The sequence below is a fragment of the Nipponia nippon genome, unplaced genomic scaffold (genome assembly GCF_047370975.1).
Source record: "Nipponia nippon isolate SJK-2023a ecotype South Korea unplaced genomic scaffold, ASM4737097v1 scaffold_1, whole genome shotgun sequence".
Taxonomy (NCBI): domain Eukaryota; kingdom Metazoa; phylum Chordata; class Aves; order Pelecaniformes; family Threskiornithidae; genus Nipponia; species Nipponia nippon.
The window spans coordinates 115,120,113-115,146,466 of NW_028262290.1; the positions used below are offsets into that span (position 1 = coordinate 115,120,113).

Consider the following 26,354-nt stretch of genomic DNA (forward strand, 5'->3'; position numbering starts at 1 on the left):
TGACTCCCTCCCCGTGCAATTGCTCTGGCGGGGTCTAGCAAGTGCGGGCTGCGGGAAGGCCCTGGCAGTGGCAGTGCTCCTGCTGCCTTGCCTGCGCAGGGCCGGGCCTCTGCGCCAACAAAACCCTTATTCGCTCTGGAAGCGACAGGCGGGCGAGCGACCAGCTCCCGCCGCCCCTTCCCAGCCAGCTCACACCTGTGTCCGGAGTCCCTTTGCAGTCCTGCTACTGAAGGCTGTAAGAGACCTATCTATGCTTAGGCAACAGGGACAGGACACAACTGTTTACTGTACATATAGGAATGTAGCAGTATTAGACGACAAGCAAAAGGGAGCTATTATATTTTTTTCTTTTTGAACCATGAAGGATGAGGTACAAGCCTATTTCCGTTCTCTGCAAAGTAAATCCACTCAGCAGGCCATTCAAAGACATGGGTTTTTTTTTGCCTGGCTGTAAATATTTGCCTGATGTCAAAGAGAACGGACTTGATGTTTTTGTTATTTTAATCTTCATAAAATTATGTTTATGGAAATTTACATAATATGTTTGCTGCATTTACAGTTCTGAAAGGTCAAATTCACCTTATCAGTCAATGTACTTCAAAGAATTCCTTACAATCAGATAGTCCAAAAATATTTCAAAGTTTTTCCTTCATTGAAGTGAGTATCTTGTGCTAGTGCATTTCAGTTTTGGGTTTTTGCCTCTATGTCCTCCCCTACACTAGTTAAAATGAAGTGTGCTTTCACACCTGCTGAGATGCTCATTTAAAGCTCTAAGAAGATCAAGCTGTAGCTTTAATGCATGAAATAACACAGATCAAAGTAAATCTTATGCTCCCTATAGGAGATAACCCCCCTCAGCTAACATATCACAGCCATCTGCACCAAACACATCAGTTAGTATAAAAGTATTTTCCTAAGGTAGGTATTAAATTGATATCTGAAATCCAGTGGGAAACAATAATGGGGCATTGTGGCCTTACGACTTATTGATCTGCACACATCAGGAGAATCATGCCGTTGACACCAAGCACAGGCAGCACTAGAGCTGACGTGAATTGACACACCCTGTAAAGCTTTATCTGCATTGACTGGTCAGTACAGGTGTCTGAGATGCTGGCTAAGTGTAGCCCTAATGACATCCACCATGCAGTAGTATGTATTCACCACTTCTGTGCTTACCTGCATGTGTCTCAGGTCACGTCTCCAGGTTTTGTGTGCTAAGATACACACACATCCCTAACTTAGTCTTCTTGAGTACCTGCCCTTACTACTTGTGCAATATTTTGTAGCACTTCTAAAGTAACTTGCAGAACACAGACTGAGATTTCCCACTCCGATTTCCTCACCAGTTTTACCCTTTCGTGCCTACACCTTGGGTTCCCCATAGAGGTAATCAGTCACCAGGACGCACTAGGCACAGGCATGCAAGAATTTAGCCTGAGTGAGTCCAGGCCACTCTTTTGTTCCAGGGCAATTGTGGAATGAGCAAAAGAAAGCTTAGAACATTCAAAACACCAGTGCTGATCAAGCCCTAGGTCCTGTTCAAGCCACCAGTACACTAACCTGGGTTTAAAGCACTTCCAAATCAAATAGCAAGTATGTGCGTGTGAACTGTAAAGAGGACAGAAGCCTAAATCTGGGTAGAAACCTGCATTATACATGCAGTTCAAATATACTTTGATTATATTATACCAGGAAAATGTAGATAAGTTTCTTTTAGGCCAAGGATGAATATCTTTCCTTTTCAAATTACTAGCAGAGATTCATAGCTTTTTCTTTTTCTGGGTTTTGGTCTTTTGGGGTTTTTTGGGTTTGGTGTTTGGTTTTGGGTTTTTTTTTTTGACAATGATTGGGATATCACCCTGCCTGGCTGACACCTTTTAATCACAAAAGTAACAAGGAAAACCTTAACCCTTGCTGTCATTAAGCTTATCACAGAAAAAGAGCAGATGTAGCACACCTGTTAGTGGAAAACACTCAGCATAAAAAAAAAAAAAACAAACTATGGCTATTAAAAAAAAACCAAAACAAAACAGAAAACTAGCTCTTTTCACAATCAGTAGAGACTTCATTTGTTACTGTCATACACCAGGGGCTACAGAAACAGAAGCAGGACTGTCCAGTGGCAAACATAACAGATGCCGGGACGCCTGGGTGCTTGACTCACTACTTCATCACTGACTTCTCATGATGTAAGAGGCAAGGTCTTTTCCTGTAAGGGGGAGGCACTGGATAGCTCTGGGCTTCAGCTTCCCCAACCTGCTCTGAACCACTTTGGGAATCAACTCTCTCCATTGACTACAATGGAGTATTAGTGAGACCAGACTTGTTAATTAGGCATCGGGCCTCTGTAAAAGACAGAGAAGAGGATTTCACTAACTCAGGGGAGCACCAGAGGGATTAAATACCTGAAGAACAGGGACACCCCAACACCGCGGTAACAGAGAGTATAAAACCCAGCCAAGGCCAGGTCAACACCACATGGTTCTGTCAGTGCAGCACCACAACCCAAGGCAGGAAACATTCACACCCCAGAGCCGACAGGCAAAACCCTTCAACAACTACAGCTTGCTGACGGGAGAGCTTTTATTAGCTCCGTTCACAGCCCTTAAGGTGGCAGTTTTAACGTGTCAGTAGAAACACTTTGGTATAAATATAGCAGTAGGGGTTCTGCCAAGCACTCAAGACTTGGGGAAACACGGCTGTTCATGTCCTCTTCCCTTTCGCTCTCTGCTGCAGCTTTCTCCCTTACTCCCTTCCCTCCCCCAAAGACATCCTCATTCCTAAATTTGCATTTCACCAGATCTAAGCGTTGCCCCACAGATCACATGTTTAGGATGACAAAGTGACTGTACAACAAGGAAGCAGTGAAACATAACATTATTAAAAGAACAAAAAAAAAAAAAACCCAAAAACCAGAATTTTACAGGAACTTCTTACTCCACATCGGGTGTCCCAACAAGCCGTAACATTCTGTTTCCTCAAGTACTTTGCAAATAGGGACACCAAAAACTTCCAGTCAAGAGTACTGAAGCGTTATAAAACACCTAGGGATCTACAGCTGTGGATTACAGCATGTTTGCCTGCCACATACTCACACCACATATTTAAAAAACAGGTCTCAGAGGACCCAAAGAGTTACAAAGCAGAACTTTAAGATGCGGCTCTTCACACAACCACTTTATTAGGTGAACATACCTTTGAAAACTGAATGGAGACACCCCAAACCCACAGCTCATGATTGACACATTGCTGGCCTACCAGAGTAGAAAAGTCTCTACGTGCAGGCACAAAAAAATTTATACTGTGGGATTTTTAGTATTACTGTCTTTTGTACTACAATCTTGGAGTTCTGTAAGGAGAATATAATTAAATCATAAAGTGTGCCTGGATACTCCAGCTGGCCAGAATGTGAATGAAGTACCTTGTAATTAATTCAGTGGTGCGTAACTCCAGGAATCTCATCATTACACATTTCCTTTAAATATAGCAGAATTAACTCTTATGAGATGAGACTCCAGCTGTTTCTTAAAAAATTATGTGGATGCAACAACCTTACAGTCATGTTCAGCCTTCATCTTGAAAATGCCATCAGTTGCAGACAGCAGAATTCAGGCAATGGGGAGGTTCTGGCTAACACTATGGGGCTAACAAAATCAGAACCAGGGGGAAAAAAAAACCAAAAACCAACAACAACAAGAAAAAAACCCAAGGAGAGAATTACTGAAGTGTTTCATCTCTTATGTTAGAGATGAGGAACGCTGGGATACTATTTCTGCAAGACCTCAAGTGTTTTCCGGCTCCATTTCCACTTCTATAAAAAAATATTTAACTGTTTACTGCATTTAACTGATGTTTCCTAACACAGAAGACAACACCAAGTAGAAAGTGTAAATAGTATCCATTAGACTGTAACTCACTAAATATTTTTATTTCTTTTTTCCCCCATTTCTTTTACAATTTCTAACCCTTCTCCACAGCTATTGCCTCTTCAATCTATTAAGCTTTGCTGCTGTCTCTGTATTCAACAGCATAGGACAAAGTTTTTATGTATTTTTCAGTGATGAGGTCCCAGCCACACACCACGGGACGTCTGTTTGCAGCCTTGAAAGGCTCCAACCAACCAGCGGCAACGTGGCTTTGGACAAGCCAGACTAATAAAACGTAACATGATGGTAACATTGCCCTTTTATCCAGGATGGATGGCTGCCACCACAGCAAAGAACCAGAGCTCTAATAATGACTACTCCAACCCCATAGTCCTGTAAGAAAAGAAATCATGTTTTTTGACATCCATTGTAATTAACAATGATTGGTTCATTATGTTAACAAAGCACTGTCTATGTATATACATGTGTTAGTGCACTGAAATATATCCCATGTGTTAAAACATCTGCATTATTGTTTCCAAGGTTATTCTTATTGCTGAACAGCTTTCTGCCCCCGGTCCCCTCTTCCCCCCCAAAAAAATTGAGACCTTTCATCAGTCCAACAAAGAAAATGGCACATTAAGTTAGTGGATATGATTTCCTTACCAGTTCTATTAATAATCCCTGATGGTTACAAAAGTAAAAGGATTTTAAAAAATGTTAAATATTTTCACTATGTTTAAATGCTGATTAGTATCTGCTTTATGAACAGTTTCATCTTTGGTTTTGTGAAGCTGAAATACTGACAGTTACAACAAGGAGCAATAAAACTCATTAATTATTGTTAGCATCTGTGTAACACCTAAAAGCTGATTTTAAGCAAGCCCTACCTTTAACAAACTGGCTTAAGCTAACTGAGTGTTTTTCAGCCTTTTTGATAAGGCAGCCACCTTGAGGCTCATCTATTTTCAGGTAAGTTTTCCACCAGCAGCAACCAAGGTCCTTCTTCAGAATGGCTGAGATACAGCTGCAGTGGCCGGCCTCAAGCACTAACTCCCTTCTCCAACCTGACAGAAAGGAGCTGCTGCGAGCAAGTCCAGGCAGGGAACACTTTTGTAAGTCAGTGTAAGATTGCCCCCCTCACCCCGAGCTGCTTCCTAGTCCTCTGTCTTCAAGAAACTGAGATCTTCTCAGCTGTTAAAAGCACTGACTTTTCCCTTAACTACTTTAAACTCATGATGTGCAATAACACTGGAAATCTCCTCAATATTCATACCAAAAAGTATCAGTAGCTCCAGCTACTGCAATACTATCACACTTTCTGGAGAAGAGTTCATATAATTTTGCAGGTTTGTGGGAAGCAGGTAAGAGCATCTTTCCTCCTTCATCCCCTCAGCACTAAAGCCCTTGATGTTGAGGGAGTCAGAGTCTGGGGCCAGAACTAAGCGCAGGGAGCGACACTTCACCGTACAGCCTCTGGTGCAGAGAGACATCAATATCCCTTTCTTCTTCACCACTTGAACGATGCTGGTGCTCACTAATATTGCATACATTTAGACTCGTGATGTATCGGTATACTGCTATTACTAGTGACAGCACTTGCAGAAACTACAGCTATTCTTAGTCCACACACACGGCAGAAGTGATATGCCACTTTCTTTTCTCTAATTAAGCATTTCACAATCCCTTTTGAACTATGTTTCTCCCCACAGCTTGAGAAACACTGCACTAAATCAATTAACAGTCCCCAAAGATCCAGATTTAGGTCTGAAACCCAAAAGAATTTGAAAGTTCCCTTTAAAAAAAAAATCTTACTGGTTTCCTTTTAATATGTAGTGAAGTACAATGACTTCTCTGAAGAAAAAAAAAATAATTAAAATGACATTTATAGTATATACTGGCAGAAGAGACAACTTGAAAGACACTCTTAAAAGATAAACTTGGTGACTAAATCTAAACCTTAGAGAAAGCATTAATGTAAAGCAGCCCATGGTTCTTCCCATGTGCTTCACTGTACTGTATTAACATGAAATTGTCATTTGACAGTGCTCTTGTAAATTTTGCCCACTGTACCAGATTTGCGCTTTGAAAAGCAAACCACAGCTTTTTTTTTTTTCTTTTTTGCCTTTTTTTTTTTTGTTAATGTAAAGATTCACACCTGCTAATTTAATCTATATTTAATGATCTGGTAGATAAATCTGGAGGAAGAGACTATACAGCTAAGTTTAACTACAAACCATTCCTTTCTGTAAGAACAGTGTTGACCTCCAATGGTGAGGAAGTTCATCCCCAAGTTTAAAGAAATCTGGTTTTAGTACAACTTGTGTTAACACACAAGAGTGGATTTGAATGAGATAAGTTAAAACAGTTATTGTCCCCAAATATACACCTTGTTCCTCTCCTGGAAGCTGCTTCCCCTGCAGCAGGAACAGTGAAGCTGTAAATCCACAGAACAAAGTATCCAGGTAACCCAAAATCAGCACTGGCTTACCTAAAATAATTTGTGCTGTAAAAAAAACCCTGACAGTTGAGAATGAGTTATACATAATGGGCACAAATTAAAGCATGCAAATTTCCATCTGACACAAGAAATAACATCCTCTTATGAAATGGCTATTTCTGGGACAAATAAAGAGAAGACAGAAGAGGTTAGCCAACATGCTGGTTCACCTGTACAGAGCCCTTGTGGCCCTACTCTTAACATCTTCCAGAATGATCAGCCAGAAGACTGGGAGAAGAAGGTAACAGGCAGTCAGCATCTACCATTCATTTCTTCCCCAGACTGCACCCCTAAAAAGTCCACAAAACGATCTTCATGCAAATTCAGACACCAACACATTTCTATTCCTCCCCTTACATGACAAGAAGACTTAAAAGCGGAAGATCATCCGAATACCTAGCTCTTAAGGTCATAATAAAATCTTTCCATTAAAAATTAATTTTGACCATAGTACTAATATTGCCAGAAGGGATTTATGCAGGGGGGAAGAGCCTAGATGTTACTTTTCAAATTTATAATTGAGGAAAGCGATGGAAATGAGGGGAAACCCAAATGAAAAAAAAAAAAAAAAACCAACTAAAAAACACCAAGTATTCCAGAAGAGAGTAACTGAAATCAGCCAAGTCCATCTCTCAAGGAGAAAGCAGAAAAGAATATTAAACTTGCACACGCTTTAAAATCAGCTTTAATTCATACAGGCAACAGCCAGTTGCTGGGTTTACTGCAACTTAATTAGTCCCCACCTGGTAAGAGAGAGGGCGGTAAATAATATGCAGTTTTGCCCTTCTTATTTAAAGCAACTTTCCATGAAAATAGCAGTTGTAAAACCCTGACGTCAAGTAGTACATTTCAATGAATGAGAAGAAAGGTTAGGCACAGAGCCTGGTTCTGAAAAGCACTTCATTATGTATTAATTGTGCAGGCAAAGAGTCTCTAAGTGAGACTAATTTTGTGTGATTAAAGTTAAGAGCATCACTGATGAACCCAAGTCGACAAACCTATAGAAATGCAGTGGGAAGCATCAACTAGAAAAAGCTCTGTGCCTCATGAAGTTCAGATTGTCAGAAGTCATGCACCTGAAGGGGAGGTTTTTAATGTAAAGTTTAATAATATTTGGTGGAAAAAATACCCATGAGCTCTTTTCAGGACCAACACCTTCCAGTACACCATTGTCTATCACTGTGGTTTCACAATGACATTTCCTCATTTTGAAAATATTTTATTCTCTTCATTGCTAAGCAAAATATACATATACACAGCAGATGAACTGGGATACTGTGCAACTGAATATAAATAAATGCTACAAAGCATATACAACAAGCAACCTTAAAAAACCCAAACAAACAAACAAAAACCACAAGAAAAACCCCAGATTTTCCTCTGATCTCTTATATGGCATTTGCACTTCAATATTTGGAATAGCCTCAGTACCCTGAAAGATAAAGAACTTGCGTCATGCTACAGTGAGGCTTTTTCGTTGTTCTTTTTAAAGTAATAATACAGTTCTGTTCTTTTAAATACTGATTTTCTTGCTGGTAGGGGATCAGAGATGGAGGAAACTGATAAGGCAAAGTTTTTAGGATTTTCTGAATATATGTCAAATGGTCCTTGAATGAGCAGACAGGCACTGGCTGCAATGTCTGGTCAATGGGCAAGTCATTTCTCTTTTCTGCCTTCCTTTTCTCTCCTCCCCTTTATCATCTCCGACAGCTAGCCATCTGATGTATGAATCATCTCCTCCACTACAGCTCTTCAACTAAATAGATGTTTTAAAGGAAACAGATTGGGGAAAAGTTAGCATTAAGTGAACTAAAGGCAGAGCTATACGTTTAGAAGCATGTATCACCCTCTATGTTTTCAGGGCTCATTCCCACATTGCTCCCATCCCCGACCAAGGCAAATGTGCATATTTCTGTGTATGGGTAGATCCTGCACCTGGGTCAGGGCAACCCCTGGTATCAATACAGGCTGGGGGATGAAGGGATTGAGAGCAGCCCTGTGGAGAAGGACTTGGGGATACTGATGGATGAAAAGCTGGACATGAGCCGACAATGTGCGCTCACAGCCCAGAAAGCCAACCGTATCCTGGGCTGCACCAAAAGAAGCGTGGCCAGCAGGTCGAGAGAGGTGATTCTGCCCCTCTACTCCGCTCTGGTGAGACCCCCACCTGGACTACTGTGTCCAGCTCTGGGGATCAGGACAGGAAAGACATCGACCTGTTGGAGCGGGTCCAGAGGAGGGCCACAAAAACGATCAGAGGGATGGAGCACCTCTCCTACGAGGAAAGTCTGAGAGGGTTGGGGTTGTTCAGCCTGGAGAAGAGAAGGCTCTGGAGAGACCTTATTGCGGCCTTTCAGTACTTAAAGGGGGCTTATAAGAAAGATGGGGACAAGCTTTTTAGCAGGCCTGTTGTGATAAGACAAGGGGTAATGGTTTTAAATTAAAACAGGGTAGATTTAGACTAGATGTAAGGAAGAAATTTGTTATGATGAGGGTGATGAAACACTGGAACAGGCTGCTGAGAGAGGTGGTAGATGCCCCATCCCTGGAAACATTCAAGGTCAGGCTGGATGAGGCTCTGAGCAACCTGATCTAGTTGAAGATGTCCCTGCTCACTGCAGGGGGGGTTGGACTAGATGACCTTTAAAGGTCCCTTCCAACCCAAACTATTCCATGATTCTGTGGTATTAGGAAGGGATGTTTCTTTCCCATCTTCATTTCTTGTCACCACACCTATATTTTCCATGTTAGAAAGGTGAGGGATGAAACTCTCAGTCTTCATTCCCCCACTTCCCCCTGCGTCAGGAGCAGGTTGCTGCTAGCCTTCTCCCTTTCAATGTTATTTTCCCTCCACTTCCTCCTGCCCATAAAGTGGTTCGAGGAAGCTTGCACACAACTTGGCAGGCTCGGTTGGAAAAATTCTACCCGACATAAGTCAGCATTGATCTTTCTTGTCCCCTCTAAATCTTATATAATAGAGATAAAAGCAAGGTTCCAGCACAGTAAGCTAATATTTCAAATAAAGTATGAGGTTTTTTGGAGAGTTACTTTAAGCCCTTTTGTAAATTAAAAACAATCATTCTGGTATTATTTTACTGCTGCTTGGAAGGCGACTGCATAATATTTATTCATTTTTGTCCCCACTGTACTTGGTAGCAATAAGCTGTTGTTCATCATGACTAACATGCATCTTTCCCTGAACACAGTGTGCACAGTGTCTACCATTTGTTATATAATAAGAAAAAAAAAAAAGAGTAAAACATTCTTCACTCCAGAAGGCAAGAGATTTGTATCTGTAGATATATGCTTACTAAAAAATTTCAGCAAATTAAAATGGAAAAGCTTGGCAGGTCTGGAAATCAAACCATAAAGTGCTAAGTGCTTGGGAACTCCCCTTTCCTCTAAAGGGGCTTTCAGTGTGCCTGAAAAACACACTGCTGTTATTCCAGCCGTCCTCTAGTACCGTGTTTCCCCAAAGTTCATGCAGCAATTTCCCGGGCATATGCCACAGAAGCGCTAACTAGAAGTGAAACTGATTGCACCGCATGAAGAAATTAGGATCCCATTTCAGCAAAACATTTTCAGCATGAATTCAAATTTTATCCTCTCCAATAGAACTTTATAACGTACTTGGTCCCCAGATACACTAGGGTCTAAAGCACATTATTCAACACTTTCCTTCACTCTGAATACTATTTCCAGAAATAATAATTATTCTAAACAGGTAACATGCTGTACGATTTCAAAATGTTATGGGTAAGCTGTTAAATATTAAAGGAGTTGCCTTCAATATTAATGCATGTGCCACAATCTCAGAGAAGTCCAGAACATAAAACACGGCACTTGTATAACTTAATTTGGTTTGTTTCTTCCCCCACTCCACAATTTCCTACAAAGAGTCTTTAATTCATAATTTTCAATTTGTTAGCTTCTGTACACTGCCTCAAATCAGTCCATGGGGCCACTGCATTAGAAATAACCAGCTGAACAGGACAACCCCTGAGATTCCTGTATGGAACAGCAAAGACCCTCCTGCTCACAGTGCACCACTACTTAAGTTCCAAAATCTGCACTTGCTGCAGCCATTCAGTACGATCATACTACAAATGCAAATCACTGACTAAAAATTTGAAAAGACGTTCCACCCAGGGGTAACAACATTACCACAATTTTATAGTTTAATAAACTAAGGCACGAAAGCGTTAAGTGGGTCACACAAGCAATAAATGCCTTATCTAAGCAGCTGTTTAAAAAGAAAAAGCAAATAAAAAAAACAGCTAAACACATCAAAAACACTCAGCAGTAAGAGAGGAAGAGGGTTACACCCCTTATAAAAAACACCTTCTACCACACATGCACTCACAGGAACATACGTGTGCATCTAACTAAACATAGATGCAGAGACACACAGGCGCAGAGAAGAACTTATTTACGCACGGGGCCGGCCGAGCACACGTACGCAGGCACTTACTTGATCTATTTCCATTAACTTGGGGAAGGCACCCGGCCATTCGATCGCCACCTTCACTATATCAGCAGGAGGGGGCATTGCGATGCTGCTGTTCTTCAGAGCCGGTACAACTGGACACTAAATACTGCAGAGAGTCTCTCTCATTCACACCTGCAGGGAGAAGAGGAGGAAAAAAAAAATACAGCAGTTCAGACAGAACTCCGGCGCTGCCGCTTCGTCTCCTACATTTTGCCTGGCTGGGCAGGTGGATGAAAACGTATGTGTGTATGTATGTGCAAGAGCAGAAGAATGGCACATATTACAGAAGCAAACACAGGACACAACGCCACAACACACTGCACAGCTCGACAGTCTGTTAGAAAGATGGCTGAAGCACTGAAATGTACAGTGAATAATAGGCATGCATTAGATTTAAATAGAGAAACTATTTTTAAATATTATTAAATATGCTGGTGGGGAAAAGCGACAAACTAGAGGAAGCTCCTGTTACAGTGTCGCTCCTGGAGTCCCGGGGAACGTGACTGAATCGGTTAAAGCTGGCGCTCCAGAAGAGGAGATTGCCCAGGAAGTTATGGCCAGGAAACACTGTTTCTTTTAACTATAGCAATGATCTTCTGGGTGTTCACAAATAGATCACTGCACTATAGCAACCAGGATGTCAGGAAGAAGGCAGAACACACAGCAGTTTCCACATATACATACACACACACATCTCCTCACCTAACGGATCCAGAGATACCCATATAGAAATACTTCCTGATGGTAAGTCTCAGACACGTGAACACGCAAGGATATCGTGTACATTCACAATGATATAATCAGCTACGTAAAACGTCATAGTTCTGCAAGAATAGAAATATCAATAGGACCTCATGTTGCATAGTGCAGGCTGTGAATTTTGGGGAAGGAGAGGAAAGGTGAAGAACCAAATCCTCAGGTTGTGCAGAATTTAAGCGCTGTCTCTTTCAGTTCATCAAAGTTTGTAACCTCGCAATAACAACAAACGTTTTTAAAGCGGGTGTAGTGCCTCTCTGGGCTTGCAAACGAACCTTCTGCACCCCTCTCCCAGCCCGGTGGTAGCAGGACATCCACTGAAGTAGCAAAGCTCTGCAATTCTCAGACACAGCAACTCGTGCACCCTCCTGCAGACTGGGAGGTTTCGGCTTGCTTTTCCAAGTCCTCGGTGCCCACCACAGCGTTTCCCACACGCTCTGCCAAGACCCAGCAAAATGCCATCATGTGTGACAAAATGAGAGAAGCTGTAGAAATCCCCAGAGGTGCAGTCCCACTTCTTCTTAGCAGAAAAGAGAAGGAAGTGGTGAAAGCATGGACACATGCTTGCACATATACCCTTTGAAAGAGCTAAGGCAAGAGACGACCTGACAGAATATACCAGACATCCAAAAGCCACAAACAGGTACAGGAAAAAAAGGCTCTGACCACCTTCAGTTGCTGCTTCAACTAACCGAGTCTAACAGCCCTCCTCCAATTGCAGCAGAAGCGTGAGCTAAAATCAGCCTGAACAAAATCATGAAACCATCCCTTCATCAAGAAATTCTCTACCTTCGTCTCAGACTACTTAGAAGTGGGAGTTCGTCCAGCCTTCATGTATACGGCTCTACCCTTCCTTTTTTCTTGTGAGTCTTCTGGTCTACTCTGAAAAGGCTGTCCTCCGTGTTTGCAAGCCCTGTTACATTCTACACAGGGTTCTCAACACATACTATAAAAGCAGTTTACGAACTTTAACACTCCAGCAATTTGTTTCCAACAATGGCAGTTCTGATGCCGACAGGATCGCACATCACCACAAAGCAAAGCGCAAAGCAGTAAATAAGACAATGGACGGTCTATAAATAAGACTGGATTGCAGGAAGTGCCTTGAAAGACTAAACAACGTGATTAAGAAACAGTGATATCATCTGCCTTTGGTAGATGTTACAGGGACCAGGAATAAACACAACTAAAGCATGCAACTGGCTTGCTGGTCATTAAGAATAGTCAGACATTCACTTTTGGCTGTCTTTTCCTCCCACAGAACCTGAGCGGATGCAAAGCTCCTGCCATTTCTCCCCTGATACCTCACGCTCCCGCCATTTACATCTCCCACAAGCGCTCCCCTTGCTGTGTAGTGCACTGACACAACTAACCAGCAAATACGTATTTTCAGTCATCTGGTTTTTACCACATTGAAGTCAAACAGCTTCCAGAGGTGGCACAACGCACAGGGGGGAGGAGAAGCAAGATTTGCTGGCAGCAATGAGCTGTTAATCCACATCGAAAGTCAAATGAAACTTAGTGCCTTTTTGCTCTCACACTCACAGTGATGGTGTCTCCCACCTCCTCAGCAGAACAGTCCTCAGTAGTCTCAGCCTGGTGAAGTTTTGGTATTAAACTGCCCGCAGCACTTAAGCAGAGCTGGCTGACCCAGTGCGTGACTGACAGGCTTCTCCCCGTGTGCCCCGGCACGGCACTGTATCCCGGGCAGGAGGGATGCTGGAAGCCGGCGGTGCCTCAGCCAGAGCCTGAGTTTACTGGCCACAACACAAACAGAGCAGCAGTAGTTCCTGCCAGACAAACTTGACTGAGGACAGCTTCGGATGCGCAAGTCCTTATTTTCAACAGTTTGTATTTCCATACTACCATGTTTCTTCTACAGTTTTCCTGAAAAAATCATCTGTAGGCCACATACATACAGCGAGAAGGGAGACCTATAAAAATCCTAGAATCCACCTAACGCATGGGCAAGTGCACCTTGTTTTGACTAGGAAAGCCAGGGAAGCAACTCTGAGCACTGCTGCCTCTCACCGCAAGAGGCAAAGGGAAGGTAGGGAACTCGCAGCCCAATGCCTCCCCTAGGAGGTTACCCAACTCCAAAACTCACGATGAATGCTGGAGAAAAAACCCAATGATTCACGGCCACTGGCCATGACTATGAAAGCAAAACAACATCATGCAGCAATAGATTTGCAGAAAACTTCCACTCTCACATACAAACGTGGGCATTAACCCTCATTTTGCTTTAGTGAGTTGTGGTCCATCTTAATGAGTCATGCAGGAAGAAAGCAAATGGTTTAAGAAAGAAGAGTCAAGGAAAGTTGACGGTAAGTTAATCAAATTCAGCTATGGATTTGCGTTCCAAAGCAAGGTACAAGAGAAGTCTACCACAGCATTCAGAAGACAATTTCAATGTGACTAGTTTTTAATGCAGGCTAGCACAGATCTCCTACATAATTATAATTATTAATATACGTATGCTTATACAGTCATAAAACACAAAGCATAGTGACAGATCTTTAATACGAATGGATGTAGTTCCACTTCTCTCAGCAGGAAAGACCAACCTCGAGACATCAGTGTGGTCTGAATGTTGAAAAGCATATATAAAATCATCACTACAAATTTCTTTCTGTTTCTCAGTGGACATCCTAGTCAAATGTGCTAACTTTTTTTTTCCCAGTTTATAATCTTAATAATTCAATGCAGGATCCAAAAGGTAATTTAGCTTCGTTCTACCTTTGTGGCAATGCCAGAAACAATTTTTTTTTTTTAAAGGCCAAAATAGATGTTTAGCTGTCATCACAAAATGATGATTGCAAAGAAAATTCTGCAATCTACAGTGCTAACAATTACAAATTACCTACTATTTATTCCAGTGGTACACAGTGTGTTAGACACCGCCCAGTAAAATAAGGAATTCACAATCTCTGCTGTGAAATGCCTCCAATTTAGTAAGCAATTCTCATGATGTGAATGAAGAACTAGAACCGATTTCAACTGCTTTTTGTTATGCCAGCAGCAGTCAAGCAGCAAAAAGGATACAGACATCGCTAAAGGGTCTAGTTATGGAGTTTTCTCAAGTGCAATTCCTTTTTCTCTCCCAGTGGGATCCAAGAAGCACTGACGTGTAAGAGCAACTTTGCAACTCATTTTTACAACGTTTATTTTGAAGGCAGAATCTGAAGGCAACAGGATGCACGTGTGAGCACAAGTGTATGAAGTGGAGGAGGGGTCTGAGGAAAAGGCAGGCAACTTCCCATTATTTTCCCTAATGCCTGCATGCAGCTGTAACCTGGAGGAGGTTTAAGCAACTTCCAGGCTAAGCAGCACACCATTTTATAATTTGAGGAAAAAAAGCCACAACCAAAACATCCCTACCACTTGAGTACACTTTCTTACATCAATAGGGTTTTCCAAACTATGACAGATTAGCCCATTAACGTGCAAATTCTGCAAGTTACTGTTATTACCACATATATTATATATCTGCATTTCAACCATGCTATGCAGTGCTTCCAGTGGTCTACTATGTCAGAGTAATAAACTCTCAAGTTGGAAATCAAAGTATGTTAAATTTAATGCAAAAATGCATCAGCACAGACATGCAAGCTCTCAATTTACCTGCCTGGCTCTGAGGGATTAATTCAGCACATATGTCAGTAAAACATACTGAATTTTCCCCTTCTACCTATGCATTGCACGTGGAAAACAGGATTTTATTCGTGTATGAAATGAGTTCTCAGTAGAACTCTTTTTTTTTTTTTTTTTAAACTTGTTTTGCAATTTCCCTAGCTCTTTTCATACAAGGATCTCAAAGTATTTTAAATAACTTATAGCTATCAGAGCACATTTCTCAATAAATAAACTGTATTCCAACTCTATAGACAGGAGAAAAAATGAAGGCTAATAGGACTTATGTGACTAGCAGTTCTAGTCGTATATGAAAACAGCAGCCTACAACAGCTCATTTCTTCTTTTACAGAAAAGAGGTCATGTTCAAACAGCAGGCCAGGTCATTTCATGAACAGCTTGAGTAAGGAAGTTAATGATTAAAAAGCGACCAAAGGAACGCCACGTGCATTTGAGAATTCAATAAAACAAAGCATGTGTTTCTCCTCCCTGGACAAAAGGCAGCATATATAGGAATCACCTGAAGCTGGCACAGACCCCCACCGCTATCCCTCTCGCAAGCAGGTTTTTCCCCATGGCATTTCCCAATGGCGAAACAAGGCGAAGGGAGGGGAGGGCAATAACGTGGCCAGGACCAGGCAGGACACAGCGGGAGCCAGCAGGGAGCTGAGCCCTGGCCGGTGGCGCGGGGACCCGCAGCGGGAGGAGAGGCAGACGGGTCCCTCTGCTCGGGACCTTACGTAAGTAACCGCTTCTTGTCAGACCTCATCAGCTTCCTCCTCTCGGCTCCCATCACCCCAGAAAACAGAAACTAAGCGGCAAGTTCAGCTGGAAGGTCCCTCGGGGACCAAGTCTGATTAACGATTTTAGAAAGATAATCCAACGCTGGATTAATATCCCCCAAGAGAGTTATTTTTGGAGTTAAACTGCATGACTGAACAGACAAGTCTAAGGAGCTGTAAACATGCTCTACCACCTCTGCAGGAAGTAAAAACAGGGCACAGAAGCCAGGGGGCTGGATGTACACTTTGCGTACACAAAAAGCTTTCATTCTGCCTTCTTCCCTTTCGTTACGCGTTCGGTGCTGTTCGCCCCTGAACTAGACAGGAGTCAAAGGCCCAGCAGACCCACGTCAATAAAATCCACAGATGCTTTGCCACAATGCAAGATAAAGCTCTGCAGGAGCTATGAGCGATGGAAAAGAGGGGGCAATCTCAGAGAGCAGACAACCCAGGGGGGGTGCTACCCCCTCTGCAGCAGCCACTGACCCTGCAGGGAGACCTGACCCTACTCCACTGACTTCCATGGTTCAGAGTGGTCCATCAGCTTCCCAATGGGAATGTTTCTTTGATGCTGAACCTGCAATCTGCTGATCAATAATGCATCATTAGCCCAGGAATGCACCATTTAATATTATGATAAAATGAGCTTTGGACCCTTCAGGTTTAAATACACCACTTTTAGTCTCCAAAATACCTGGAAGCCTAGTACTGGAGGAGATTTTAGGAATATGGTTGTGAAATATACACAACAGGACAGTTTTTGTCACTGGCGAAGCCACCCAGGAAAGATGGTGAATATTCATGTGGTTGTCACCTGTCTCATTCTCACAGACCCATAACCTTTCTTCACAATTTCATTCCAAGTATTTTACCTTTCCCAGAGTCATCTTGTTGTTCCTCTCCTTAGGAAGCATTTTATGTGGTTGAGGTTTCACTATCATTGACAGGCCCACTTTCAAAAAAGTGCTCTCTAAAACCAGAGAGAAAAATAGGCTTTAAAGGGTGCTTGAAAAGAAAAGGTGGAGGGAAACGCAACAGACTGGATGTACTCAGAATACAGACAAGCAGGCTGTCTGGTCTTGAAGCATACCAGAAAAATTCAGGTACTTACTTAACTTGAACTCCCCCACTTCTTGGAAGATCATGCTCCTTCTATTAAGGAACTTTTAGTTACACATCTATAATTCAGAAGAGAGACATATAAACCTTGGTTTTGATTATTGAAGGTATCTGAACCTTTGTGGCAATTTAAATAACACTCATATACCATCCAGTCAGATAAAGATGCTCTGTTTACTAAAGATGTTAATATCTGAGCTCTTCAAACTAGAGATCAGGAAAGTACCAAACTCAAATATTCAAAAGAGTATTCCAAGAAATTAAAAAAACCAAACAAACAAAAAACAAAACCAAAACACCCCACAACAACCACCATACCAACAATAACCTGGCAGTCAAAGAGGTAAGGTCTATCTAGCTTCACAAAAAAAGCATGACTTTTCAAAGGTGCTGAGTACCTGCCTAGCATGTGGAATTTAAAGACCATGGCAGGTACCAAGTACAGAACAAAATCAAACACTACTCTGAATAAAACATTAGAATCCACTTAAACTTTTCACAGTTTATCAGGGCCTGCTGCTTCGTTTGAGGTTGTTTCTCATCATTGGGCTGTACTCCAGATGTTTCTAAACTGAAGCAAGCAGCAAAAAATATCCCTTAAAAGCCAGCTGAATACAATTTTCTTTTCCTGCCTCTCAGGGTAGTCTCACATAACCTGAGAGGTAGGAGGGAATTAATGGGAAAAAGATGAAGCCTCAATTTCAGCCAGTGGTGCCGCTGTTCTTAAAGGGTTGTAAGCATAGAATGGAAGTTTTCAGCAATAAGAAAGTTGGAGGGGAGAAGAAAGGAAAAAGAAAACTGGTACTGTGAAATAACAACTAAAATAAACCAATGCTAAATATTACAATGCAAAAGGATGGATGCAAGTTGTTGCGGGTTTTTTTGTTGGTTTTTTGTTTGTTTGTTTTTTGGTTGGGGGGGGAGGGGGGGCAGACACTTTTTAATGCTTAAGCTAAGCACACTCCAAAGGAGTCCAATGTAACTGGAAATGGAATAAATTTATTAGAGGCCAGTTAAAAATATGCTGAAGAGAAACAGAGAAAGTTCATCAAAAGTGCTGTGACTCAGGAAAGCAATTTTGAATAGAATACGACTAAGAATGAAGAAATAACAAAATGTTACAGTCCTCTTTTCTAGCACTAGCATGATCTGGCTATGGTACTTGGGACTTTCCTGGCATTTGGATAAATCAGGGGGCTAGAAAGGACACACAAAGGAGCATCTTGAGTCAAGATGATAACACTTCATTGCTTCACTTCAGCAGAGGCCAAATCAAGACAATGATGACTGGCTATATCCCAAAGGAGATAACAGATACAAGAAGATAAGCTCAAGGTTGGGAGAAACTCTAAACTTCCTGCTAGAAGCAAGATGAAGCAGCAATATAAAAACCAGAGAATTTTTTTACCCTATCGGTGTTTATGACACATACAGAGGAACTAACGGCACGATCAGGAAGTCAGCAGTCAAATGGAGGAAGAGAGGGCAAGAGAGATGCATGAATGCTAAAGGAAATAACCAAGTTAACTGACAGCACAGACAGGATGTCGAAGGTTGAAACCTACAGAATTATCTTCTAAAGAAATCATTCTGCAAAGAAAAGTACTGTGGAAAAGAGAGACACGTTGATACTCCACAGTGAATAAGCAGAGCCTAATGCTCATCATGCTCATCAGAATTAAAACAAACAGCAAAAGAAAGATCGGATACCATTTATGAGTCTAATGAGGACACAAAAGTTTTGAAGACACGAGGTTTTGCTTCAGGCACTGACACCACTCTTCAAAGATGACAAAAACCAAAAGAAGGAAGAAAAAACAACCTGTCAGTAATCTTGCAGCATAAAGCAGCTCCATCTACAGTGGTGTTCCTACCAGCAACGTTTCTCTTATACTTACTGAAATCAGTGCATCAAAACAGCTAACAGTCAAAACACCCCATCTTTTCCTGACTTCTCAGCACTATACAGTCTCTGAATCCACCCCTGTAGACTCCTAGCTCTCTGCCAGTTCACACTCTTATATTCACAAAGAACAATTTGCCCTTAACACTTGTGGACTTTCCAGTGCCTGCTCTCTGAAGGACATTCAGCAAAACAATGAGACTGCAAATGGGAAACACAGTGATGGCCACCCAGGAAAAAAAAGCATGGCACAGTTAATATTGGAGACCTTGTCTATAGCTAAAACTTAGGGAATAACTTGAGATATTCTGCATTAAAGAGAGAGCATCTCCAAACAATATTTGTTGTTGAGACTAATCTGGGACATTATTAAGCCCACTTTGGAAACAGGAATAGAGAGATGCTAAGGAAACAAACATGGACACAGTCACATCCCCAAAACACTACTGTGCATATGCCCATCCTTAACACTGATGCCACACTGCTTTGCTGAGTACTGCTCAGTCTTGTGTACCTGCAGGCCTGGAACCACTGTTCCCGGGGTCATCCCAACCAGGTTATCACCCTCCCTTTCAATGCTGACACATACCTTGGGGCCATTGTTTGTAATTCTAGATCAGGAAGAGCTTGCATACCTGAGCAATCTTCTCAATTATCCAGCCAGGTTAACCATAAGATCACTGTAAGGTAAAATACAAGCAAAAAGATACTGAAGAGCCCAAGAACAGGGCAAGCTCCAGGTTCATACAACCAGAACGCAGAGGGTATCTTGGACAGATGCTAGAAACCGTTCAGAAGAAACCTGACTACAAGATAACAGCAGTGCCAACACTCTGCTCACCCGGCCCATTTCCAGGAGAGCTGTGTCCTGTGTAAACCTTGGTAAACTGCATTAAATGTGACACTTGGTAACAAGAAATCTGGGTATTTTAACAGGGGACTATCCCTTGTTCATCTCTGTATTGCAAAACCACAAGCAGCAGATGACCCTGCTGGAGCAGGGGGGTTGGACAAGATGACTTCCAGTAGTCCTTTCCAGCCTCAACCATGTGATTCTGTGAGTACACTGATACAATGACTCTAAGCACTCTTTAAGGCCTAGCCTGCCCATCTGTGTTCAAGTATTGTGCCTTTTCTCTACTCAACCGTGCACAAAATGCGCAAAAAGAGCTGCTTTTGTAGCAGGTTGCCTTCTATGCCATAACAAGGTTCCCTAAGCACACTAAAACCAGCCATTTGTTACAACTTAGGAACAACAATCTCCATAACTCTTCCCAGCTGGCATCCAAGAGCACTCATTCAAAAAACATCCCAGTCTTCCACAACTTGAACTAAGATTTTAAAGATCAAGATGAAACTTTACTTCTGACAGGAAAACTACAGTAAATTGCTTTTGTGCTACAGTTTAAAACATCACACTCAAGCACTCGCTACAATTTGTGGTCGGCCCTAATTTTACTGCACAGTTTATTCAACACTAAAATCCACATGGCCAAGGGAAGGAGGAAAGAGTGATGCAAACATCATCCTTCTACTGGTTTGACTCACAGGCTCTAAAGAGTCATGCTGTTTAAGCAGCAGAAAGCAGCTGAAAAGCTTACTGTCTCTCCCTTTTAGCACGGACAGCAGGACACACGATGTGTTCATGCTGAAACTACAACCCACGTGTCAACTTAAAACCCCACTGAATCTGATTTATGCTATCATGCTGAGCTATTAAAAAAGGGGGGGGGGGGGGGGGGAGTCACCAATTCAGCCACTGCAGTTAAAGCTAAAGAGAGGTGTTAGGATTGCCTCCTGTTTTACTATTAGAAAAAAAGTGGTAATACTTTAACAAAGAAACCTGACTCATGAAAAATACTAGCTAATTTAGTAAATATGTTTACTTCATTGCTCAGGTAAAAAGTCATTATCAATGAAAAATTCACCTTCGTAGTATATATGATCTGCTTCTCCAGGTATCTTCTATCTCATAAGTAACTATAGTTACAAAGGTTCTCTAAGACTCCCCAAATGGCTACAGCTAATGCTCACTGTCAAAAGCTGATGACGGCACAGCTGTGTTCCCCCATCTCCACGCTCCGGTTGAAGCTCCTGCTCCAGCCTCTCTGGGAACATGCATAGTGATGCCAAGAATGAGCAAAACACTCACTGTTTCCAAACTGGCTAATCAACGAACCGAGCGCTTAACCTTCCCACAATATATGCATCCAGACAAGGCAACCAGCACTGCCTGCACACCGAGGACAGACCTGTGCCAGCCACGTTATTCTGCAATAGGACTCGTGGCAGTTTCCTTCTCAGGAGCCAGAACACCAGTCGTCACTGATTGCTGCTGCAACTCAATCAACTGCTATATCCAAACACCTATTCAAAATGAACCAACACCTGCTGTGTGATGCTTTTCTCTTATCCTAAAAACAAATAGAGTGCCTCAAATATTTAATACCCTCTTGATTCCACCCAGGAGTTACTGCTAAGTATTTTACCTGCTAAGAACTTACAAATGCTATTACAGAACAGGGAAAAGCTGGCAGCAACAGACAAAAGGACACTATGCCTTTGCTGCATAATAGCATGCATGCCTCTAACTTATTACATAGCAAAAAAATGGATCCTCATAAGTGTTTTATGTTAAAAATATTGTAATACATACATCATCCTGAGCCACCATCCTTATGTTCTCTGCTAAAATGAAACCTTTCTACTCCAAAAACCTCAGGCTTCTGCCATTCAAAGTCCAGTTCCACAGCAGATCTGATGTCTCTGCTTCCCCAATGTCATGGCCTGGCCTCCTCCTCCCCAGTGCCAGCATTGGCACTTGTCCAGCAGGCCAGTTCAGAGATGGACTGTCCAAAAACAAACCCCACAAAACAAAAGCATAGACACATTTTCAGCCAGATTAGCCCCTTGAATGCGTTCGCCTCTCACTCACCCAAGCATCACGACCACCATAAGGAATGGGTAAGGGCAAAGAGGAAAGCAGGAATATAACCTGCTCATCTTAAACCATCATGGAAACATGCCCTGAGTCAAAAAAGAGGGTTTATTTCACCTGTGCAAAGTTCACGGCACACAGCTGAGATACAATTCCATAGAGGAGAACGATGTAAAAATATGCAATTACTAAGTTCATTACAGTATGTTTCATTAACTCAATAAGCTCCTTTATAATTGTAACAGACATTAAAAGATTAAAGTATTTGGATAAAATCCAAGTACATTTTTAGTGCTCTGATGATTGCCAGAGTTCATACCTTCAGAACTACAAAGTAACCCTTCACCAAATCCCCAGTGAGAGTAACAACTGTTTATCCCTCTTGCTTTCAGACTTCAGTGTTCCCAAATTAAATTTTCCCATTGCACTTGGGGGTGAGGGGTGGCAAATCACTGTTCGGTTAACTGTCTAGTTCAGTTTGACACAGTTAGAAGTGTTTCCAAATAAAGCTGTCAACTAAAGTTGACCATTTTGAACTTCCTAGAGGGCTAACACCTGGCTGAAAAGCCCTTTGTGTGAAAATGGCAACACTAAAACAAAGCACAATGCAGTAACTACATGGCACTTTTCATCTGCTTTCAGTAGTAATTTAACATCAGTAGATCTCTAATGTTCAAGTAGTAAGTGCGACTAGCTATTAATCTCTTTAAAACACAATGGAGTCCTCTTTCTGCCCTTCAATAAAGCACTTCTATTCTGCTGTGAAGACTAAAACATAGCTTTACAGGTTTGGCAGCATGACGACAACAGTAAACACAGAGCCTTACCCACTCTCATTTTACACTATATTAAGCAATATTCACAGGTTGTACACTGAAAGTATAACCATTTCCAAAAAGCCACAATGCACATCTCTACTAAAAGAATACTCCGTTTTCTTTTCTCTCCCCCCACCCCATCACACAGCACACGGATCCTTCAGGTTACTGTTTTTGCAGTCTTTATGCTGCATTCACAGAACCATAGCCACAGCCCATCAGAAGGTCTTAATTTGCAGTAAGGAGTATGATCAGCACAAGAGATGCCCTGTTTCCAAAGCTGCCAAACAATTTGCCCTGTAAAAAGTAAGTGGATTCCACATCTCTGAAGACCAAGACTTGAATCCCATTTCAACTATAGTCCCCTATGCCCAACAGGGTATTCTGCTGTTCTGTCAGAGCTGGATGTGACTTTCTTCTACCTTGCTTGGAAGATTACTCCAGTCCGTAGGGCTCACAAAGACATGTTCTCCACAACATGCAGTTCCCAACTGCTTCTTCTTGATCTGGGTATGCAAAACTTAAGACGACAGCATATATGAGGAATGAAGGAAAAGATGTTTTTGAAGATTTTTTGAAGCTTCCTTTTCACACGTGCCATTCTCCAAACTCTGGAGCAGATTCCTGCTAGCCACACGACCTTCACAAGCTCTCTTCTTGGGGTGTTAAAGAATTAGATAGATTTCAGCCACATCTCTTACCTTGCTGGTCTCGCCCACTATGCCAACAACTTTGACTAGGACTGGGAAAAAAAAATTATGACATTAACTCCATTTAAGGCACTTGAAGGGAATTCTGAAGCAGCAGTGCCAAGAGGTAAATATGCTGCATCAGCGCACAGGACAAAGTCTAATGCTCCCATTTAAACAAGATAGAAAAATGTATTCTTGCATTTGCAAAACAAACCTCGAGACACAAAAGCCCCAGATTCTTATTTGACCTTGGTGTCATTGAGAGAATGTAATCATTAGCAGCTAGTGTAAGATATACCAGAGAAAAATAAACTGAAAACACCCACCTGCAAATAGACCTTATATCCACCAAGTTTTTTCCCCCACAGCACTGATTAAAGAGAAGAACTCCCTACCACACATAGTAATCACACTGTTTAAATGAACATAAAGTCTGCTTCAAAGACAAGGATGTTAAACTTGGAACCAAGAACACTTGTGTTTAATTTTCTTTTATTCAAAGGCTTTGTGTGTGGCCACGTACTTGCCCTTTGGCCCTCTGTGCCTCCAACCGCCAACTATAAAATGGGACACCACACTTCCTCAGAAAAGTTGAGAGGCATTTAGGGGCTACAGGGGGTTGTACCTAAATCAGGCTGACAGATTACCCAGAATGGGCAGCTGCCTTATTTATTCACGAGCTTGGACAGACTACTCACCCGGTTCTTCCTGCATTTTACCCTTCCCAGCCCTCAAGGTCCTGAAAGCAGAGACTGGCTTACCTATTTCTTGCTACCATCCTTAGCTCGAAAGCAACACCTGCCATTAAAAACCAGAGACGTAGAAGCAGAGGATGCAGCTTCAGAGTCTGCTGAAAACAGTCTGTGCTCTTTATAGCATTGCAGAGTACATTACTGCAGTTAGCCATCGGACAGGGCTTCTCACAGGAATCCCAGGTATGGACTTTGGGATGGGACAGAAAGGGGTGAACCATTTTGTGGCTATATTTATTGGCCAACGTCTTCCAATTCTCTTACTCTGCCAAATTAGAAGAAGTCATTACCAGCACAAAACAACAAATAAATTTCTAGGTGGATTACATACTTCAAACCAAATCAGCAAGGGGAACTAATTTCCCAGGAAAAATAAAAGCATCACCATTATATTCATTTAAGCCAAGACTGAAAGAGCACACACAACATGCTGTAGGGAGCAAGGCTGAAGTCTCATTGGCATTTTTCTTTACATAGAAAGCTAGTTTTCCTTACGTTAAGAGTCCCCGAGGCACGCACACATGTCTGTAGAGCCAATCAAAATGCAAATACTCTGAAACAGCCCAGTGAGCAACTACTGCTCACCTCTTTACCACATTCCTCCTTCTACTCAGGCTTTCATCAGTTAATATGGGTGACTTCGCAAAACAGTGTGCTTTGGTTTTAGAGCCCTGAAAGTTTAAGCTGTTCTCAACTTAGAAATAACCTGTCATCTGGCTCCTTGGTTCAGTCATTCCTGGCAACTGCCTTATTTTCAGCACACACATGACAGGAAGAGACCACTGTCCTGTGACAGTTACCTCTTTCTGGCCCTGAATAATCTCTGTAGTTTGACACAGTGAAATTAATGCATGGCTGCTGGCTACCCTACCCTCCCGCCTTTGCTTTTAGTCATTTAATTGCTGAAGTGGAAATACAGATGTTAAACGAGACAGGCACATGACAGAACACACTTGCCTCTTGCTTTGAAGACACATAACGTGACAGCAAGATGAAAAATCCCACAGCTACGAGGGATCCCACTTTTCTCAGGGTAAGACACTCAAAGCATCTTGCATGGAACCGTTTCATCTCTAACAAAATCAAATTGAACTATTCCCTGTAAATTGAGGAGCTGCCTGTTTTTAACAGTTCCTTTCTTATATCCATCACTATTTCTCCTGGTTCATTAACCAAGCTTATTTTAGAAAGACGACTCATATCTTAAAAGGAAGAAGGCAGCAAGGTAGTTTTGCATGCCACCAGCCAAGTTAACTACAATATGTATTGCTGCTTTCTGTTAAGAGAAACTCAACCATGCCAAAGGTTGGCAGTTTCTTGTAGCAGCTGAGAAATGAAAAGCCTTGTTGAGCACGTTTTCCTTTTCAGCAGCTACACACGTGATGATGTGGCAGCACAGCTATTTGCTTGTGTGTAAGAAGGAAGGGCTACAGGTCTCTGCCGTCAGACTGTGTCCCTCTAAATTTTCATTTTCAAGTTTGCAAAAATACATTACATTTTTATACAGATGAAAAAGCTAGCAATGATACCCATGAAAGCTGCTTTTAAGCATTTTAGATTAAATGTCATCTAAAGCATGATTTGACCTGGATCTGCTTTTAGATTTTTAAATTATTGACTTACAGTATGTGCATTAAAAGTCATTGGAGGCAAAAAGTCATTTGTATTTAAGATACCATTTTTGCTTTTGTATGACTTTTAAGTGATGACAGCTTTAAGACCCACTAAAGTAAGTGGGGATTAGACTTTAATGTGCTCTCCTTGCTTTTAGTATATAAAAGTTTCACATGATCAACTCTTTGAAAGAATTGCAACTGTCAGGAGGTTTACTGTGTTCTTTGTAACAGAAATGAAGTGGGGAAACGCTCATTTGTTTATTTATTTATTTTTAAATACGCCATTCATTCACAGAAGAAATCTAAATATAATCCTCACCTTTAGCCTAGGCAGTACGATTCATCTCTCCCACCTTTGGCACTTTTCCCCCACCCTTTTCTTTTCTCACAGTGTTTTATGTCCCTTTACATGACCCATTCCTCAAGCCTTCTTCCACTCCCTCAAAGAGATTATTCACACACACGCCGACCATTTTTGCCCAGGTGG

At 41.9% G+C, this 26,354-nt stretch overlaps 1 protein-coding gene across 2 annotated transcripts in view; it reads right to left on the reverse strand.

Moving 5' to 3' along the window:
• ELMO1 (engulfment and cell motility 1) overlaps positions 1–26,354 on the reverse strand; it is a 313,327-nt gene that overhangs the window by 253,437 nt on the left and 33,536 nt on the right. For both annotated transcript variants that reach the window (XM_087767900.1, XM_087767891.1), the window contains exon 3: positions 10,841–10,990. In XM_087767900.1, the coding sequence (XP_087624026.1) occupies positions 10,841–10,918 (78 nt within the window). In that variant the 5' untranslated portion in view covers positions 10,919–10,990. The remainder of the gene's footprint in view (positions 1–10,840; positions 10,991–26,354) is intronic.